General features: G+C 47.0%; 1 protein-coding gene across 6 annotated transcripts in view; it reads right to left on the bottom strand.

Moving 5' to 3' along the window:
- Positions 1–2301: 2301 nt before the first annotated feature.
- The window catches only part of NSF (N-ethylmaleimide sensitive factor, vesicle fusing ATPase), a 103914-nt gene continuing 84941 nt past the window's right edge, over positions 2302–21274 (bottom strand). Inside the window, exons 18-22 of one of the 6 annotated variants that reach the window (XR_009558435.1) lie at positions 12373–12507; positions 10688–10801; positions 6314–6369; positions 5558–5778; positions 2302–4651 (exon numbers count right to left, since the gene is read on the bottom strand). Coding sequence is in view for 5 of the 6 variants with exons in the window: in XM_060281085.1 (XP_060137068.1) it covers positions 4485–4500; positions 6314–6369; positions 10688–10801; positions 12373–12507 (321 nt within the window). In the remaining variant the exon portion in view is untranslated. Of the gene's footprint in view, positions 4652–5557; positions 5779–6284; positions 6370–10687; positions 10802–12372; positions 12508–21274 lie in introns of all 6 variants that reach the window. The other 5 variants (XM_060281087.1, XM_060281089.1, XM_060281088.1 and 2 more) reach the window with 5 other exon arrangements.

Below are 21274 nucleotides of genomic sequence, written 5' to 3'. Positions count from 1 at the left end.
TCTCATCCTGAAGCAAAGTTCTTAACCCAAGGTACTATTTCTGGGTTAGCAGAGTCTGTAACCTGAAGCGTCTGTAACCTGAGGTACCATTGTACTTTGGTTCTTAAATGGCTTAGTTGTCGAACAAATCAGCTCCTGCAGCCAATCGGAAGCCGTGCCTTGGTTTTCAAATGGTTTGGGGAGTTGAACGGACTCCCGGAATGGATTAAGTTTGAGAACCAAGGTACCACTGTATTGACGTTTTGTGAGATGGGACACACTCGGTTTCTCATCTGGTATACCTCCTAAAGCCATCTCCACAATGCTGGTTGAGTAGGCCTTTACCCACAGCCAAAGTGTCTGGGCGTTTATAGCATTAGCCAGAAGCCAGCCAGTGTACATATTTAAGCCCACTGTCTACTCAGCAGCAAAATTTCCACACTAAACAGACCCCTGTGCTGCTGTAGACCTAGCATGGGAGTTCTCTCACTGCAGTTGAGAGCGGCTGGGAGTGGGCGATGGCATTGCAAACTGTGATCCGTAACTGAGGAGGAGGTCAGTATAGTTAGCTACCATTAATGCTGATCAGCGGTCAAAGGTAAGCTTCAGATCCTGGCTAGGAGGATTCCTGGCTAGCATTAACCACACTTAACTTCACGGCTGATTTTTGTGTTTAAAAAGGGAATCTGTTCCAGAGAGGCAGTGTGGTAGCTACAGGGGGGCTAGCCAGGTGGTTTTGTGTTTTTTTTGCCCCGGGTGAAGCCTCCAAAGGGGCGACATTGAGGCTCCCAGCCTGTGTGGTGAAATAAATCTTAGTTTTGTCCCTGCAGTCACTCAGCCTGCCCCCGATCTCTTATCCATTATGCTTGACTAGTAAGGGGCTGGTACAGGCATATGCATACTAATAAACTATATATTCCAGTCATCTTTGGGGGGGACATTAAGTCATCGTCGCCGTCCCCCCGCGCACCTCCCTTCAACCTGCTGTATCCAAAGTTCTTTACAAAGCCGTAGAGGGTTTCCAGCCTTTTTTGAAAGTTATATTCAGAAAATGCTCTTTTTATAATTATTTATTATACAATGTATATATATACCTTTGAGTTAACTAAGATTATATATTATATAAATATATATATTATATATATATTTGAAGAAGAAGAAATATATTTCACCTCTCTTTGGTCCTCTTTAAGTCAATAAAGTTAAAGGCACTTAAAAGCAACCTTAGAATTGTTGGAATGTTTTTTTTGTAGCGTTAGTGTGCAAGGCAGGGGGGTGAGTGGGTGGGTGGGTGTGTCGAAAAGTGTTGGGGAAAGGAGGGAATTGGCTGCCTAGGGTTAATCGAAATTTTTAAAAAATGTTATTACTCGTTCCATACGGGAAAAGAGACACGAGAAAGCTACTGTCAGAACCCATGAGGCACAACGGAGGAGGCAATTTGCACTCGATGACTTTTACAATTCGTGAGTTATTAGCTCCTCATTCTTTTTATCTCGACTTCTAAAGGCATGGAGCACTGATTCTGAAATATTTTAAAGAGAGAATTATTAATGGGAACGAGAGCAGGAGTGGGGGCAGAAGTGGATTTGATTTTTCATTAAGGCGAGGGGGATGGGAAAGCAATCTGGGACTTGTGAGTTTGAAATGGGAATCTCTGAGTCCTAACCTAAAACTTCCTGGTACTGGGTAATATGCTCAGGTGGCAGAACCCTCTTCAGCTATGGAAGGGAACTGGAGCAAGCAGTATAAGGCCTGTGTATAGTCAGGCCTTGTATAAATCCTGTAATCCTGGCCTTATGCTCATCTGGTTGACTGACCAGGATTCTCTGCATCTCTGGCATCAATGGTACCCAACCTTGAGAACATACCCTCCAAGCACTTCTTCCATATACAGTCGTACTTTGGATCTCGAACGCCTTGGTTCCCAAACAAATCGGCTCCCAAACGATTGAAACCCGGAAGTGAGTGTTCCAGTTTCCGAACGATTTTTGGAAGCCAAACGCCCATTGCGGCTTCCGATTGGCTGCAGGTTTTTGAACGAAGTCGAATGGACTTCCGGAACGGATTCCGTTCAACTTCCAAGGTGCGACTGTACACGTACGCTTCTCATACCCTCCCAACTTTTCTCCGATGAAAATAGGGACACTCTCAAGCCACATATCTGCTGAACGAAGCTCTGGCCTTTAAAGCTTCACATTGCCACAAGCTAGTTCAAAAACCTTTCTGTGGCACTGCAGCATCTTTGATTGCGCAGACATTCCAAGGAGAGCCGAACGACTCGCTCATCTGCCACGCCGTTCACAAACCACCCGAACACCTGAGTATCTGTGCCTTTTTATTGCATCAGTTCACCTGCGTTTTAAACATACAATCAATCAATATATACATATATATTTGTATTTTTCTCTCTCTCCGAATATAGCTTTGGACAAAAAAAGAAAAACCCACAATAAAAATGTTTTACATCATTTGGTTCCAAGACGTTACGTTAAATACAACATGTGTGTTTCCCTTTCACTGGAAGATGAAAGAAGGTGGAGAAAGGAGAAGGTTCTTGAGATTTGGGCCGGGGGGGTGGGGGGGTGGAGGCAAAGGTGCAGCTGGAAACAGAGCAATCGCACAGCTGAAGAGGGGATATTACAGCTCCACCAGGGATTCACATAATCCTCAACACTAATAACCGGGGGGGGGGGGGAGAGAAGGAACTAAAAAAGGGGATAAAGCTGCTAACCCACGTTATAATAAATGCATCCATTGTGATTCAAGTACACTGCAGCAACTTCTAACACAACTGTTTTCCTTTTGCTGCACAGGGCGAAAGGGAGTCAAGTGTTGTTTTCATCTGCCTGATTGTAGCAACTTGGGAGAGGTGGGGAATAAGGACCCCGCCAATGATATATGGGGGGGGGGGGTTCAGCAAGACGGCAGATCGGTCCAGCCACTCACTTGTGTTGTGGATAAGGTGGAGGAAGATTATTCAGGGACATTAAACCACCTGTATTTCTACGGAGGAGTGTTAAGAGCCAATTCAGAGGAAGGGGAACCTCCGGAATTAGTTCCTTACCCTCCTGTCCCTATGGGCTTCGCGGAACTCAACACTATGTGCATGTGCACCCCTCTCGTGTAGTTTCCTGACTCCCAAACCGGCTGGGCAATTGCTGCCGATACGACGGGGAAACTTCTCGATGGGACGGGCAGGATCCAGGTGGCAAGTTCTGCAATAAAATGCAGCTGAGCGGTGGAGATAGGTGGAACAGCTCCTCCGGCTCTAATGTAAACAAGCGTGACACTGCTCGGGGCCAGATGCTTGGTGGTTTCCCAAGAGCAAATGGGACTATTGGTTCACTATTGCAGGTGCACAGCAAAGGAAGCCTCTCTGGAAGAAGCGTAACAGCTTCCCGCCTTCGTGATGCCACTACTCTGAAAAGCAAGAAGCCGACAGCAGAGACCAAGGTCTCTGACAGCCACCTGGGAAGATCGCTATGAGCTCATGTAACCGTACATGGGGGAAACTGCACACAGATCCTCCTGCAACAGATCTGCGGGACATCACAAGGGGCCAGACTCCAGCGAGGAAGGGCACTGCAACAGAAAGCTGCAGGCTGTTTTCAAACTTTTGCAGGAATACTAAGCTGTCTGCATCTATGGGTGGGACCACGCTGCCTGTTTTATAGGAAACCATTAGTGAAGGGATAGCCCATGCGGGGGGACTACAACTCCCATCAGCCCCAGCCAGCATGGTCAATGGTCGGGGATGATGGAAGCTGAAGTCCAACAGCATCAGGGTAGCCCTGTGCTGTCTACCCCAGTGCCTTAGTGCACCAAAGTCCGGCTGGGTTCTGCCACGCCCAGTGGGCAATGGCCAGTGGGAATTAGCTAGCCACAGCCACTGCCAATGTTGTCGAGCCTCTGAAGGGTGCAGCCACCACCATTGTCCCTCTTTCCTAAAATCCAAGAAGAAAACTCTCTGGACCCTGGTCTTGTGATGACTACTTCATTCACTGTTTTGCCCTGGGATGAGCCTGAAGCTCCACAGCGCGGTATCGGCCCACAAGGACCAAACCGCTTGCTTTAAGAAGGACCATACACGGGTCTGGAATGAGGAGGACTTCCCCGTGTTTGGGGCCTTAGGGGCTACTGCCCGCTTGTGCATTAACACGGACAGGTCTTCATGGGGTACGTTTATTTTCCTCCCCCTGTGCGCCAAAACCAAGTGAGCAGGTAGCATAATACGAAAGCAGTTACTCTAGATAGAGAGTTTTGATTTGCCACGAGACACCAGGAATATTGAGGACAATAGATAACAAAGGGTGGAGTGTTCGGCTGCATCCGACATGCAAAGAGGAGGGATGAGGGGAGTCTCTGAAGGAGGCCGAATGTTAGGCTCTTGTCCAGACACACCACACGGAAGAGGAGGAGGAGGAGGTGGTTCTGGTGGGGGGCTGGGCTCTTCCTTGGCTTCTTCCCCAGCCCCCAGCTTCTGCCCAAGGCTCCGGGCTTCACTCTTAGTCCAGCGGGCTACTGCAAAGAAAAAGAGGGCAACCGGTTCCACAAAGGGGCGGGCATATCTTGGGGGAGGGATGGTGAGTGGCACACACGGCTGGGCATCCAGAGATGGGAAGCGCATGCGGAGTCACAAAGATGGCCGGGCATCAGGGATTAATCCTCCAAGCTGCAAAAAGAAAGAGGGTCAACGGGCTCTCACTCTGCACTGGAGCAGGCTGAGGGGAAACAGCACAGCCCCCAAGCATATGCTGCCTTTAGCAGAATCTCACCCTGGAGAGGTACAGAATCGGGTCTGAATCTAAACCAGGGGTCCATGGAAACTCCTCCCTCTCCTGGCCCCTTATAGGAGCTCTTCCAGGCATCACCGCTTCCGCTGTGGAAGAGCTAAATCTACAGACTCTCCGGCCCAGAGGCGGGCCGTGCCCTGCGACTAGACGTGCGTGGGGACAACCGGAACAGAAATGGCCCCAGAGCCCAACGCATTCAAAAATATCCACCTGCTACCGCCATCTGGGTGTGCACGTCTTCATAGGGAGGGAACAAGCATGATTGTAAATTCCCCTCCGTCAGATCCTCCCTCCATGTGACGGAGGAAGGGGTCTAGTTTTGCTTCCTCCTTGGTGTGCTGCTTTTCTACATGCAGGGGGTCTGAACACCAACCATCCCCGCCACAAGTGCAATCTGAAACAGAGCAGAGCAAGAGGAACGGTGCTGTGTTCTGTTTTGTTTTGTAACACGCTGCTCAGCTCGCGGCATTTAATCTTGAGTTTCAGCTTGCTGGTGACCCAGATTAGTGGCCAGGGGTTCGGTTATAAGGCAGGGCATCAGCTGCTCTTAGACGCTCATGTTCAGAGTGCTTTCCCTCACAGTGATGTCAAAGCCAAGCCCAAAAACGTATGAAAACAAGGGGCTTTGTGGGGGTCAGAAAGTATGGCTATACAGAAAGGATAAATGACACGGCACTGGCTATCAGCTTCCGGGCCCAATTCAAGGTGCTGGTTTTGACCTACAAAGCCTTAAGCGGCTCAGGACTGCAATACCTCAATGACTGCCTCTCTCCATATGAACCTACCCGGACCCTGAGATCATCTTCTGAGGCCCTCCTTCGTGTGCCTCCTCCTCGAGAAGCCTGGAGGGTGGCAACATGAGAACGGGGCCTTCTATGCAGTGGCTCCCCGTTTGTGGCATGCTCTCCCCAGGCAGGTTTGCCGGGCGCTTTCAATATACACCTTCAGGTGCCAGGCGAAAACGTTCCTCTTCAACCGGGCCTTGGGCTGATTGACATCCAATGCCCTTTTAAAATGTGTTGGAGAGGAGGGGAATTACTGAGTTATTCTTGTTTTTGTTTTTTATTATGTATTGTTTGTTTTTAATACTGTGATTTTATGTTGTGACCACCCTGAGGCCTGCGGGTATAGGGCAGTATACACATTTTAATAATAATAATAATAATAATAATAATAATAATAATAATAATAAGGTTCCTATGTAAGCTTGAGCCACAAAACTCCCTCCCTTTTTACAGACCATATATATATATATATATATGAATGTAACACATTTTCACACACACTCATGTCGGTGGTGAATAAGCAAAATGTTGAAATAAGAAGACAAAGGCTGATGCAGGAATGGAGTAATTTAAACAGCCACCAAGGACGAAGATGAACCTTTTTTTTTTCCTTTTTGTAAAACCAAGGTTTACAAAAAGAACTCTTGATAAAATTCTGGTCTGGGCCAATGACACATGGCGAGTTATTAAGCATGCACGCAGATCAGGCAAGAATAAGCGGACACACCCATGTCAGATGCTCTTACTGTCACTTACGCTCCTTCTTCTCTTAGAAGTGCCAGGAATTTTCGCACACGGTACTCGGGATCCATCTTCGCAAGTTCAAAGGGAAGAGACAAAGAGAGAGACAAAATCAACCAGTGAACCGCAGCAAGCTCACCTTGTTGAAGGGACAAGGAGCAGGTGAGAGCAGTCAGGGCTAAACCAACTCAAAACTGTCTTATTATTTATTCTTAGGCTTATAACTTCCTTCTTCAATGAGCTCAAGTCTATGGTTGCGCGCGCGCACACACACACACACTTATTTCATCCTCACAACAGCCCTGTGAGGTAGGTAAGATTGGGAGGCAATGATTCAACCCAAAGGCATTCATAGCTGAGTGGTCCATTGAACTTGGGACTCCCCGGTTCTTGGTATAGAGGGTTGTGTAATCTTCGAACAGTGTGTGGCTGCGAGCAGGGCATGGCTGTGACTATTATGAAGGGACCCTGCGCTTAAGTTGTCGCAACATCATTGCATTTTTTTAAGGGTGCCGACCTCGCAAAGCTCTCGTTCCCACCACCCTGAACAAACTTTCTTTGGGGAAAGCCATGTAAAAAAAAAGGTAAAGGTAAAGGACCCCTGGACAGTTAAGTCCAGTCAAAGGCGACTATGGGGTTGCGGCACTCATCTCGCTTTCAGGCTGAGGGAGCCAGCGTTTGTCCACAGATAGCTTTCCAGGTCATGTGGCCAGCAGGACTAAACCGCTTCTGGCGCAACGGGACACCGTGATGGAAACCAGAGCGCACGGAAACGCCATTTATCTTCCCGCCCCCTATTTATCTACTTGCACTGGCGTGCTTTCGAACTGCTAGGTTGGCAGGAGCTGGGACAGAGCAACGGGAGCTCACCCCATCGCAGGGATCCTTTACATTTTACTTTACCCTGGTTCTAGCTGAATACTATAACCGTTACACCGCACTGCCTCTCTTTAAACTCCAGTTTGTATTCTGCGGTTCTTTGCACAAGCCTGGAAATTTGCACAGGGCACAATTTAGCACCCCGAGTTGCTGAAAGGCCTGAGAAGTGTGGAGGCAACGCATGGCAAAACCTTGGAAGACAGAGAAAGGAAAGGCGTGAGGTGAGATTTTTCAATTTCCCCTAAAATATGGAGTCTGCAGGGAATCCCTACTAAACCTGGGTTTTTGTCAGTGGAAAGCAAGCATCCCCTTACAAATAACGCTGAACGTTTTTGAATGAGCCTTTAACACGTCAACATTTCAAAGGGCTGCAGTCTCCTTCGGAAACCCAGTTGATCAGACCCATTTTTTTTAGGTGCCAGTAAGCGACTGGATTTTTGCACCCGTGAGGAGGAGGGAAACTTAGCATGAGGGGTCACCCACCCCCCCATTAACACCCTCAAACTAATCCAAGAGGTTCTTGCAACAGCCTATTTAAAAAGTTTTGAAATTTTTCACTTTGGAAAAATGTATAAGGAATCTAACATCTGTAGGTGATCTTAAAAAAAAAATCAAAAAGTGTTCACATTAAATTCCAATACTTATAGTTCTATAAATTTGGGGTCTAAACTTCTGTCCCATATATGAAATTCAAGACTGACTGTGTGATTATTTAGAAGCTACATTTTAATGCAAGCAAGCAACGTAAGGATGATGGTGAGCAGGCAGGATAGTAGTCACTGGCTTTTTCTGATAAACCGAATTGTAGAAGATATTATGGCCGGCATGCAAAGAGCCACAAAACCAGTTCCACTTGCCCGAGAGGACTTGGGGCTCCCATTTTTAAAAAATTGCAGTGCTCACCCCCATTACCACCAGCCCTTTAAGGCAACATGTTTTTGAAGTTGGGGAGCTTTCAAAAACAGATTGTTCCAGTCCTTGGGAGCCCTTCGGATCCTGCGATTTGAGTTTAAGGATTTTGCTACTCTCGCTTCTGAGAATACCAACCCAAAGTCTGTGGCCAAGGAGGATGAGGTGGGAGAGAAGCTGCTAAACACCCCAAAGCAGTCACTCTTTTTGGGAGATGAACTCACTCTTCACTGGTGGGGAATACCCCGAAATAGGACAATGTTGCCGCCGTCAGGCTCAGTTTATGAAGTTTCCTGGGCCGTCTGGCTGGGCAGGGGCAGAAGAAACAATGGCAAATTGGACGGACCATTGATATCACCTACTAGGTGAGTTATTTTGGCTCCTGCACCACCAGCTGTGGCGCCAAATATAATCAATCAACTTTCCTCCTTCTGGTCAGTGCAGGAAAAAAAAGCATGCTTCTTTCCCTGCCCCCTAAAGCCCCTCAAAAATATCCCAACCGCAGGGGTGCCAACTTAATTTGGTCTTGTTTCAAGTCCAGTTTTGGAAGCGGCACACTCAGGCTTCTGAACATATTCTAGGAGAAGCAGGGAAAGTGAAAGGCCACCTGCCTTCCAGGAACAAACACCTCCACCACTAGGAAATCGCAGTTGCAAGGAACGTGCGATACAATTTGACTCCGGCTCTTGCCTTCATTCAGATCCCTTCTTCTCTCATAATACCACTGTCCCACCTCTGAAGCATTGTGTCTTGGAAACGCAAGGTTTTAAACTGCAAACCCTGCCGCCCACCGCCCCGCTGCCAAAAGAGAAATATTTTTTGGGATGCACGTCCACAATTCTAATCGAACTCTAAAAAGCACCCCGAAAAGGGTGAAATTGGCCGTAACCTTGCAGATCTCTGCCCATTACATACACTTTAATAGGTGTGAGCAATAACTTACTGACTTTTTGCCTGTGGGTATGGAATTAAAGAGTCAAGGGGAAGAGAGAGGGGGGGGGAAGTAATCTAGATAAATGACTCTGTACCCTCGGGTGACATCCAGTCGGAGCAGATCCCCAGCCCTGTGCAAGTTTCAACAGAACCGCAGAGAACGAGTCACACGGGAGGGAAGGGGCGGGGGGCGGGCTTAACACATTGCCGAACTGCTTGCCTCTTGGCTTGCGCCTGGAAGCCTGTCCCAGGAAGGTGCAAGGAAGCACAACTCCCGGGAGTCTGCAAAAGACTCAGACTGGGGATGGTGCTGTAGACGGCGAAAATATAGACATAGGAAGCTACTGGTCCATCACGCCCAGGTCTGTTGGCTCCGGCGAGCTGCAGATCTGCAAGTAGAGATCTTTCCCTGCTGCCAGAGATCCCTTAGCCGGCGAAGCCAATATGTGAACCTGAAATGATGACTTTTTCGTATTGGATCAGATCGTCATTAGGTGTGTGTGACCTTTGCTGCCTATTTAAGCTGTTTCTTCAGCTTGCAAAGCACCTTGTAATATCGAAAGGCAGCACACAAATTAAAAGTGAAATGAAATTGAACGTATGCAAAAGCACAAGCTTTATCACTGAACCCCACACCCCAAGTAAGAACTGCTTGCTAGGCCAGGCCAAAGTTCAGTATTCTGAACTCCAACAGTGGCTAACTAGATGCTTTGCATGAATTTGGCGATGGTGCATAGCCTTTCCCTGTTTGCCTGCAACATCCAGAAGCACACTGCTTCTATATATGAACAATTCCATCCAGCTGTTGTTAAAGTAGCCATCGGTATACCTATCCTCTGCTGATATTTATCAGAGATGGGGAACCCGCAGCCCTACAGATGTTGCTGGAATGCGATTCCCACCACCCAAGAACACTGGTTACATCAGCTGGGGCTGATGGGAGTTGAAATCCAGCAACATTTGGAGAGTCACAGGTTCCCCATCTTACATATATATCTAGTGACAGGGAGGGAAAACAAGTTGTGTTTTATCCAAAGTAGTGCTAAGTAACTTGGTCCATCGGCGCAAGGAGTTTTGCTTGCCCCTGTAAATCTTCTCTAGGGGTTCCCCCCACCTTCCAGAGAAGATTTGAAGCGGGGGGGGGGCAGGGGAGAGTCCCACTGTGCAAACACCAATCCTTGCGCCGACAGGGTGCATTAATTTGGATATCGGCCTTTTCACGCAAGTTATTATTTTGCAAAGCAGTCGTCTAGCTGTGGCTCCAGCTGCTTTTGAAATGCTACGACAAGAGAGCTAAAAACCCACTAAGGAAATCTTCCTTTTCCGACGCTACGGAAAAAAACACCAGGGAGTGGAAAATCCGGCCTGTCCTCCGTGGTCAATTTGCCCATCTAATTTGCAGCGAAGAAAAATATGCACAAACTAGATGACAAGTTCTTGGACAGGGTCTGTAGTTTTTAAACTGTTAAATGGTAGCTAGCAAGCAGTACATGATGCTTTTTTTTAATAGCTTAATCATTACTGACATTTTAATGTGCGGGTGTTTAGGTTGTCAAGAGCTTTGAGCCCTTGGGAGTTGAGAAAGGCAAAAACCAAGTGGGTGTCTTATTACCCCCATAGCTCATCCAGGTCCAGACTCTGGCTTGACCAGAGGGCAAGGCACCTTACCTGCATTGACATCTCAATCAACATCAGAAGCTTCTTGATGCCAATCCAGACTTTCCTCCCTTTGACGTTCTGGGCAATGGTGGCACGTTCCTTGTCTTTAAAGCTGCCCAGGAGCTGCGAGGGGACAGAAGAGGGAAGCCGGCTGCGTTAAGGAAAGCCCAGCGCTCAGTAAGCCCAAGCAAGTAAGACAGGTAACATTGGCAAGGTGCTACACACTGCTACAGAACTTGAAATTGATCCTCCATGCACCAAACTCTCCATTGCAGAGCCTCTTACTTCACTGAGTGCCAATTTCGTAAAGGATCTGCCTACTGATCAAGCGCACAGGTATCGGATCACACAGGCCATAAGGACAGGGAAATTGGTCCAGTACAGCATCAGGTGGGAACAGAAGAGGCCACAAGGAAGCTCCTCTCCTGCTCCTAAAGCAGAAGCTTCTTCTGTGCAATCCACATGCCAAAGGTTAACCAGCTTGCCTCTTAATATTTACAACTTCCTCACAGACCAAAGCAGCTCCCAGGAACAGAGCACAGCAAAGCAAATTCGGGGGGACGGGACTGTGTGTTGCAGGAGAATCGGGGCCACTAGCCACCCCCACAGCTACGAGTACAGGAGCTGTGCCTCTGCTCCCCACAATTTTTCTCTCCACAGATTCAGCGGGTGACCTTTGGGGGGGGGGAAGTTTCCATACTCCCTCCCTAGGTGCTCCCATTAAATAGAACATATTTATTACTGCAGAGTGCCCATCGTGGTATGTAGTCCTTAGAAGACTATCTGGAGGGGCTCCGCATAATCCTGCAAAATGAACAGGGGTGGGTTTTTGAGGAGGAGGGTTGCTTTTTTCTAAAAACAAAACGAAATAGCAAATGATTCCAGATTCCGCAGCTAGGACCCAGAACTTGGAAGTAAACTGTAAAGGACAAGGGCTCTGTTTGCTATATAAGAGACATGCTTCTTATAAGTTTGAGTGTGTCACCCACAGTTTTTGTAACTACTTGTATTTAAAGGTCACATACATTTGAATGCTGGTTTACTAGTTAAGGACACTTTTTAGTCTGCTATCAATTAATTGATTTAAAGTCACAGTCCTAGTACTCATTGTTCTGTTCTTAACAGTTTCATTTCAGGTTATATAAACCTAAGCTTGTCTTTCACATCTCCTTATATTCATATAGCTCAGAGACTGGCATTCCTTTACAAGTAGTTGATTTATCGATTCCTTCCCTGCACCCCCCCCCCCAGGTTCCAGAGCCATGGCGTTATATAGCACAGTTCTCCAATATTTTGCAAAACCGGCTTGGACCTTTTGGGGTGGAGACGGGCTCGAGACTCATGCACAATGGTAGATCACGAAGGAAGAAACAGAAGTGAAAGTCCCGGGGCTGGGAGATTGGGCATTAACAAATCTGACCAAGTAAATGCCCTGAAAACATCTGGCAATGGTTCAGGAGATGGTTTACTCAACCAGACCATGATGGGAGATTAATGGATTGCCAATTGCCCCCTCTTCCCTTCTCCATTCCAGGATGAAATGTTCATGCCACAACTCCACAACAGGCTTTTGGGCCTACTGCAGGCAGTAGCCAGGGACTCAACTCGCCCAGGTCTTCCCATTCCTACAGCCCCAAAGAAATTGAGCTCCTCTCTCAACTCCCTTCCCCAGCCATTCCCAAGGGCCTCCTGACCTCAAGGGCTTCCATGAGATGGTCTCCTGTGGCAATATTGGGAACATGGATAGTTGTGCTGAAAGCATCCAGCATCTCCATCTCCTGCAGGACATCCTTGCGACTGGTGGTCCCAATGATCAAGAGCTTACGACCCTGCACATTTCAAAAGAGCACGAGGAGAGAGAAGGGGGAAAAAATTCATAAGAGGAAGTCATTGTTATTGTATCACCAGATAGACATTTTAGACATTTAGCATTATACATAGTTTAAAGTTTCCTGCTTTTAACTTTCCAACTGTTGCATTTTATCTTGCTAAGTAGCTTTGAGACCTTTTGGTAAACTCCAACCAACAAATGCAATTATTATTATTATTATTATTATTATTATTATTATTATTACGTATTATTAAATTTTGTTTTTTGTTATTAGTAATAGTAATAAAACTGTGGGAGGCAGTGGAAGACAGGAGTGCCTGGCATGCTCTGGTCCATGGGGTCACGAAGAGACGGACACGACTAAACAACAAAAATAGTAATAAATGGCCTAGACTTCCATTTCTAATAGGAGCCCACCAGAGACCTACGGAAACTTTGAAGGAGGATGGATATGAAGGCAACAACCACCCAGCCATAGTTTGTGTTTATTTACATTTATTTCCAAGTATTTTGAAACGGCTCTTCACCGAACATTTCCATACAGCCTATGTATGCTTGTAGTGCAGCTTGTATTAACCTTTAATAGTGAGAAAAGTGGCTGCACTCTGTTGCCTATGAGCTTCCCCAACAGCCACAGAAAGACAAAATATTGAGACTGGGACCTAGCACACACAAAGGGCTAAAAATGTTGAAGCTTTGCTCTAAACCAGGCATCCCCAAACTGTGGCCCTCCTGATGTTTTGGCCTACAACTCCCATGATCCCTAGCTAACAGGACCAGGGGTCGGGGAAGATGGGAATTGTAGTCCAAAACATCTGGAGGGCCGAAGTTTGGGGATGCCTGCTCTAAACTCTATCAGTTCCTGATTCTGAAACACATCTAAGTGAGGTTACAGGTAGGTAGCCGTGTTGGTCTGGATCGAAGTAAAATAAAAAAATTCCTTCAGTAGCACCTTAAAGACCAACTAAGTTTTTATTTTGGTATGAGCTTTCGTGTGCATGCACACTTCTTCAGATATTTAGTTGGTCTTTAAGGTGCTACTGAAGGAATTTTTTTATTTTACATCTAAGTGAGACATTTAGAGGACTAAGTTGGAGATCATAGGCCATAACCCAATAGAAGTCCATGCCTCTGCTTGAAAGATCTCAATGGGAACCCAGTAAGTAATAAAAGAAGTGGCACCTTCTCACAAATCAATTTCCTTCCTGTTTCTCAAGAGGAGTCCAACACCTGAGCTACTACTCTGGCAAGTTCTCCTCCCAATTATAAACTCAGAATAATGGGGAAACATCCGAACGAGAAACAGCCTTCCTGAAAAGCAGAAAGCCATAAAAGGAGATCACTGCGACGAGAGATGAAGCCCACCCGTGCAACGATGCAGCGGTGCCAGCTGGAAGGAAGGTCGCAGAGTTTAAACGTGCCCGCTGGTGAGCTGGATTATCAAACGCATGCTGAAAAATGTCGAGAGTGGGTTGTCAGGCACGCCCTTCATCCGAACGGGGAACGTGCTCAGTAAAACATTACATTATTACCGTAGAACTGCTCTGTGGTCCAACTCACACGGGATCGTAAGTCTGTCCTCTTCCCCCATGGAAAAAAATGTGTAATGAAGGAGCCAATCTAAACCCTTGGGGAGCTGGGAACCTCAGCCAGCAGCCTTTGCTGCCAAACAGTAGGTGCAATCTTTGGGAGAGAGGCGAGAGGCAGGTGGAGGGGGCTAAGCAACTTTCAGGTGCATACAAGTTTCATCAAGGCAGGGGAAATAGAGGGACGGGCAGTAGTTACACACCTTCCTTTGCCTGCCTGTTCTTTCCTGTGAATCACAGGAGCCAATTTATGGCCAAAAAAAAAAGTGTGGGGTTCTCAAACCTGTGCTTGCCTCCAGACTCCCCCCGCCCTCTATAAAATTCAACCCTAATGATCAGATTTTAGGTACGGCATAGTTGTCCTAAATCAGGGGTCAGAAAACTTTTTCAGCAGGGGGCCGGTCCACTGTCCCTCAGACATTGTGGGGGGCCGGACTATACTTTTTTTGGGGGGGGAGGGGAAATGAACAAATTCCTACACCTCACAAATAACCCAGAGATGCATTTTAAATAAAAGGGCACATTCTACTCATGTAAAAACACCAGGCAGGCCCCACAAATAACCCAGAGGTGCATTTTAAATAAAAGGGCACATTCTACTCATGTAAAAGCACACTGATTCCCGGACCGGACCGTCCGTGGGCTGGATTTAGAAGGCAATTGGGCCGGAACCGGCCCCCGGGCCTTAGTTTGCCTACCCATGTCCTAAATGCTCTGCTGAGGTTCGCTCTCCGTCCCTTCATAAGCAAGCCACAGCAGTTTATGCAGAAATTGTGACCAGGCTACAGGAGATTTGGGATAAATGCAGGAAAACGTTTTATGTGAGCATATCTCCCATTGCCCTTTACGCGTTGGGGTCTAGATTTCAACCCAAGACACTTGTTTCAAGAGTATTATTCTCAATCATCATTAGCTCAATTTTTACACAGCCCTTCACCCGGAGATCGGACGTAAAAATACAAATACAAAATCACAAAAGAACTCTGTAGAATTCAGTACCACCTTCTGTACGGACTGGATTAAAGAGGGTCAAATTAGTTGGCTCCCCCCACCCGATCCTGCTTCCCCCCCCAGCCCCTTTTTAAAGTATCTTCAAATTAGGGAGTTTGCTTTTCAAGTGACTGGGTAGGAAGTGGCCTGGGGCAAGCTGGAACACTTTCTAGTTTGGAATATATACCGATTTAAAAATCCAAGGCAGCATTACCCTAAATAGAACAAATGTAACTGCATGAAAAACAATAACTTTTACAGTTGCATCTACTCTGTGGGGAAACTGTGGGGAAAGTGATAGAGCTATGGGTTATACGGACTGTTCAAGCTTATGTGGAAGGAGAACAGGTGATTCTATTTATTGTTGGTGGTCTTACGAAGAGGCCAAAAAGTACTGGAAATAATTCTGAGGAGCAACGCTTAGTATTACTGTGGCAGCTAAATTACTATAGACTAAGTATTGGTGGAATAAATAAACAGAAATGATATATTAAACAGAGACCTAGGAGCGTTGAGCCAATTAACATGTCCCATCTGGGTTCATCAAAGAGCATGTAGCACAAATAGTTTGGAAACACGAGTGGAAATGCCAGGGGGGGGGGAAATACCCTAGTTGAACATCTTTTTCCTTCGTTATAGCATGGTTTAGCTTCATTTTTTGCTTTTGGCATTTCCAATATCGGTTTCTAGATTTCACAGGGGTCTCAACGTGCAGTAAAATTCTGAACAGGATTACAAGTCCGTAGGGCAATGTCTATGCGCTGAATGCTGAGGCCAGCGTTTCAACCGGGAAACAGCTTCTGCAGAACTTCAGATTTCCTGGCAACAGCTTCTTTAAAAACACAGGTCTAGAAAGTGTCGCTTTTTTCAGACGCAGAAGCCCGCAAGTCTCTTGCAAAGGACTGCGGGGTAGCTTTAACTGCAAGGACCGCAGCAGAATTTAAAGTGAGCGGACCCTACAGAAAGGAAGCAGTTAAAGGCCGGACCTAACACAGTTTTTGTTTAGTTTTTCAAAGATACATGCAAATGCAGCTTTGTGGGAGCGGGGGGGGGGGGGGGAGAGACGGGGACCGGACGACACCCTTAGCATCTCCAAGGTCCTTAGATGGAGTGTCGCTGCACTAAAACGTTGGACTAACTCAAGGACGCCAATCCCCGTTTCTTCCCTCTGCCTCCCTGTGGAAATCTTGCAGGGGCAAAGCTGGGGAAGAAGTCTTAAGCAGGGAGCACCCCCCCAAAAAGAGTCCGCCGGACTTCTTATAACACTGACCAAATTGTCTGTCCAGCTTAAGTACAGCATTGGGGGTGGGGGGTGGGGAAGGGGGTGGGGAGAGATACCGGCGAGGGGCTTTCACCCTCCGAGCCCAATTGTTAGCTTTTTCAGAGGAACCAGCAGGGAACCACATGTGAAACCTCCATGGGGTTCCCGAGCCTCTCGGTTTGGCGAGGTGTTGCTTCTCCGTTCTCAGAGAAACCTTTTTCTCTCTGGCTTGGCTCCCTGCTGAGGCAACGCTTTTCAGTCCCCTCTCCACATACCCCCCCCAACCATTCCTCCCCTCAACAATCTCTTCTCCTTGCAAAAAGCCAGGGAAAACCTGACTGAAATAAAAGAGCAGGGAGAAAGAAAGAGTTTTATTTGATTCCCTTTCATTTCATAACAGCTTTGAAACAAAAAACTTTTTTTATATAAAAACAACAACAAATAAACAAACCAAATGGGTCACGTTTTAAATTCTCCTGGAATATATAAATAGACGTGACGTTGTAACGTATGTCCGTATTATCGCCTTATATCGAAACTTTGCAGGTTAGGGGAAGCGGGACAGAATATGGGGTTGCCAGGCTGGGTACTTTGCAAGCTGCAATACAGTGGTACCTCTGGTTACGAACTTAATTCTTTCCGGAGGTCCGTTCTTAACCCGAAACCGTTCTTAACCTGAGGTACCACTTTAGCTAATGGGGCCTCCCACTGCCGCCGCCGCTGTGCGATTTCCGTTCTCATCCTGAGGTAAAGTTCTTAACCCGAGGTGCTACTTCCGGGCTAGCAGAGTCTGCAACCCAAAGTGTTTGTAACCTGAGGTGTTTGCAACTCGAGGTACCACTGTATTCCTTGCGAGTTCTGTGGGAGCAACAAAACGGTTTCTGGGAGGAAAAGAATATGATTTTAGGAAGCTGTAAAGCAGACAGTTTTACAGGAGTGCCTGGCGTGCTATGGTCCATGGGGTCACGAAGAGTCGGACACGACTAAACGACTAAACAACAACAAAGCAGACAGGCTGCATGACTGGCAGGCAATGTGGAATAAAACCCAGCCGCTGCATACAGAACCGCCTCACGTCTCTTGGTTACGTGGATCGTGGAAGCAGCCGTGCCACAAACTGGGCTTTTTAAAATTCAGCTGGTTTCAGCTGCTTATCGAACAAAAATACCGCATGAAAACCTCCACACGGGAGCTTCACCAATGACGTGTGGGGAGGTGCCTGGACAAGTGTGCCACCGTGTGGAATAATATACACTTAATTATCCGTCACACCAGTACCTCAACCCTTCCCTTCAAGGGGCTCAAAGGCCCATGGTCTCAAGAGCAGTAACCCCAGAGCTGAATGGGAAATAGCCTGGTCAAGGTCAAGCAATTAAGGCAAACATGGCCCTTCCTGCTCTGATTGGGTTCCTCTTGCACAAACACCTTTCTGCCTGAAAGATGCAAAGGAGAAGCGGCTGTCTGGTGTCTTTGGTAAGTTTACACACACACACACACACCATGCAGCCTTACGGAATCTAAATTATGTAGGTTTGCTGGCAATGCAGGAGTAATAATAATAATAATAATAATAATAATAATAATAATAATATCAGACTTTGCCCTAGAAACTTTGAGTAGCTTACAATCCATGAAGAAGGGCTGTATTTGCTGCGAGTTGTGGCAAAAAAAAATAAAGCAGAAAGGAGCCCTGGTTGCCTCCGCTAGAGAAGAAAAGAGAGGCACCCTGGTTTCTGTTTCTTGGGGACACTGAAGGCTGAGAGAAACAAGAATTTGACATTCATGCATCTACTTGATATATGCTTCAGCCCTCAGGAGACATAATGCCACCTCCATAATGCACACATATTGTAAGGATCCAATTTGTAGGAGACAGTTTCTATGCTGCCTACAGGGAATTTGCTTCCTGGCACAAACCTCCAGAAAGAAACCTCTAAGTGGAAAGAGAATACAGTCATTACGCCTATGTGAGTAGTCCCCGGCCTGCTCCTGCTCTTAGCAAAAAGATAAACATTGTAAGTTGGCACCAATCTTCTGTTTCTCGTCGCAAGTTTCAATTACAGTGGTACCTCGGTTTATGAACATAATTGGTTCCGAAAGTCTGTTCATAAACTGAAGCGTTCATAAACTGAAGCGAAGTTTCCCACTGAAAGTAATGGAAAGTGAATTAATCCGTTCCAGATGGGTCCGCGGCGTCCGTAAACCGAAAATTTGTAAACCGAGGTGTTCATAAACCGAGGTTCCACTGTATTGGAGATGCATCGCAATGCTAATTGGGGCTTCTGTGTTCTCATTTTCAGAATAAATGAGAATTAAGAGCCATGCCAAAGATGCAGCTTATGTAATTACTGCTTTAAAGGTAAAGGTAAAGGGACCCCTGACTGTTAGGGTCCCAGTCACGGACGACTCTGGGGTTACGGCGCTCATCTCGTTTTACTGGCTGAGGGAGCCGGCGTACAGCTTCCGGGTAAGCCGCTTCTGGCGAACCAGAGCAGCGCACGAAAACGCCGTTTACCTTCCCACCGGAGTGGTACCTATTTATCTATTTGCACTGCATGCTTTTGAACTGCTAGGTTGCCAGGAGCTGGGACAGAGCAACGGGAGCTCACACCGTCGCGGGGATTCGAACCGCCGACCTTCTGATTGGCAAGCCCTAGGCTCTGTGGTTTAACCCACAGCACCACCCACGTCCCCTTTTGTGCAGAATTAAGTTTACTGAAAATTGCTGCCTTCGCTAAAAAGCCCCCAAGGTTCTAGGTTTTATGGTTGTGATGATACGCTTAAAAGGAGGTGGGTTATTACGCCTGCTGAAGCCTCAGAAACCAGATAGATTTCAGTGGCTGAGATAGAGAATTCAGTGCTCTTTTACTTCCATGAGTAACAAAAGCAGAAGAAACTAAGCAGCATTCAGCCTCCTTTTCTTTTTCTGGTCCAGAGAAGAAAGGCAGAATAAATGGATGGATTACGCCGAAACGGCAAAAATGACCGTAAGAATCAGAAATCAGAAAGACCAAAATTTTAATAAGGAATGGGGGAAAGTTATAATTTACCTTAAAAACCATTGTAAACAGTTAAAATCATTAGTAGGATTGGAATGGCACTTGTAGTTCAATGGTGAATTTTGGATATAATGGCATCTCCCATTTTGGATTATTATAAAAGATGCAGGAGGAAATGACTAACAATAGGGTCCACAAAGAGGAGGAGGGGCAAGTCCAGGAGATTCTTTAGAATCTTGTTTTTATATTGTATGTTGGATATGTGATTGTAAAACTTTAATTTGAAAAACCAAATAAATAAATTAAAATTGAAGGCCATATAGCACCTGCTTAGAAAGCTCTAGATGCCACAACCTTCATGTTTGGCCATAATTGCTACACAGAGTTGGCTAAAGAGGGCATTTTGCCCACGCTCTTCAGGGATCCTATAGGACCAGCTACGGCACATTCAAAGACTTCAAGATGGCCCATTGCTGCATCCCTGCTTGGGAGATGTACCAAATCCAAGCTTATCTATACCAACCTTTCCACCCTTTAACCTAAGGGTTCCCGGACAGATCCAGAATACTGCATTCGGAAGCAGTGTCCGGACAGAAATTGCTGCTTTTTTTGGTTGTTGCGAATTTGCCAAAAAGGCCCAACTTCGCAAAAGCTTTTCTGTCCAGATTTTCACTGTTTGAAATATGGCACCCCTAATATATCCCCACACTTTCATTGTATCTTCCACTCTTTTCCATGTGTGCGTATGTGGCTCTTACACCAAACTTATGGGAGCTGCAGGAAGACGACTGAGATCCATGAGGGAAGTCCCACTTCCTGCAGAAGACCTAATAATAATAATAATAATAATAATAATAATAATAATAATAATAATATATTTATACTCTGCCCATCAGAGTAGGTTTCCCCAGCCACTCTGGATGGCTCACAACAGAATATTAAAAGCACAATAAAACATCAAACATTAAAAACTTCCCTAAACAGGGCTGCCTTCAAATGTCTCTTAAAAGTCAGATAGTTGTTTATTGCCTTGACATAACCACTTCCGTGCCTTTGCCGGAGGTGGAGTTGTGGGCAGCCCGACGAGTCCATTGCGTGGGGGCTGCAGTGTCAGCCCCCACGCAATGGAAGTACCCGCCTGCGTCACCCGCGCCCTTGTCCAATAGGGACGAGGGGGCGGGGCCGCGGGGTTTAAACCCCACTGCGCGGCCGGAGCTCGCTCTCTCCCTCTTATTTCGCCAGCGCGAGCAGAAGCATTCATTTTCGGTGGATTTGTTTTATTTTCTAGCTCAGTTTTGCCGGATTGCTTACTCCCCTTTTCTTTCTTCAATTCAGGTCTCGTCTGCGTCTGTGAAGAGGCTGCATCTGAGCCGCGGTGCTTCGCCACCCTTGTTTCAGCCGCCTATCAGCTGTTCCGGTGCCGGGCGCGAGTCGCTTCGTCGCCTGGGGGCCTTCGTCGGAGCTGCGCTGTTTCAGCCTCTCTCCGTACAGCTGCTAACCAGCTCTTCGGGTACCGGCCACAAGCCGGTTCTTCGTTCGGGTCCCACCGCCTGGCTTCCTGGTTCTGGTCCAGCAGCTCTCCTACTGCAGCTGTTACCACACCGAAGCGGCTGGTGCCGATTGGAGCGGAGGATCCCGCTTCTCCGGGTGCAGAGTTGAGGCGGCTGCCTCCTCTCCCTGCTCTCCTGCGAGGAGGACCTTCGCAAAGCCGGGCGACCGTTTCCTGCAGTTTTTCTTGCCGCGGTTTGGGTAGCAGAGTTGAGGCGGTTGCCTCCTCTCCCCTTGCCTGTCGGAGCTTTCTCTTGCAGCGGTCGCGGACTCGGTGAGTGCGTTCCATTCTCCCCCCCTTGATTCTGGGCTTTTCTCCCCCCTGTTGGTATACTCTCCAGGAAGGGATCGCGACCACGTGGGTTGGTGGCCGTAGCGGTT

This window comes from Zootoca vivipara, chromosome 13 (genome assembly GCF_963506605.1).
Source record: "Zootoca vivipara chromosome 13, rZooViv1.1, whole genome shotgun sequence".
NCBI classification, from domain to species: Eukaryota; Metazoa; Chordata; class Lepidosauria; order Squamata; family Lacertidae; genus Zootoca; species Zootoca vivipara.
Note: the sequence above shows the minus strand (reverse complement) of the source record. Positions and strands in the feature narration are given on the sequence as shown.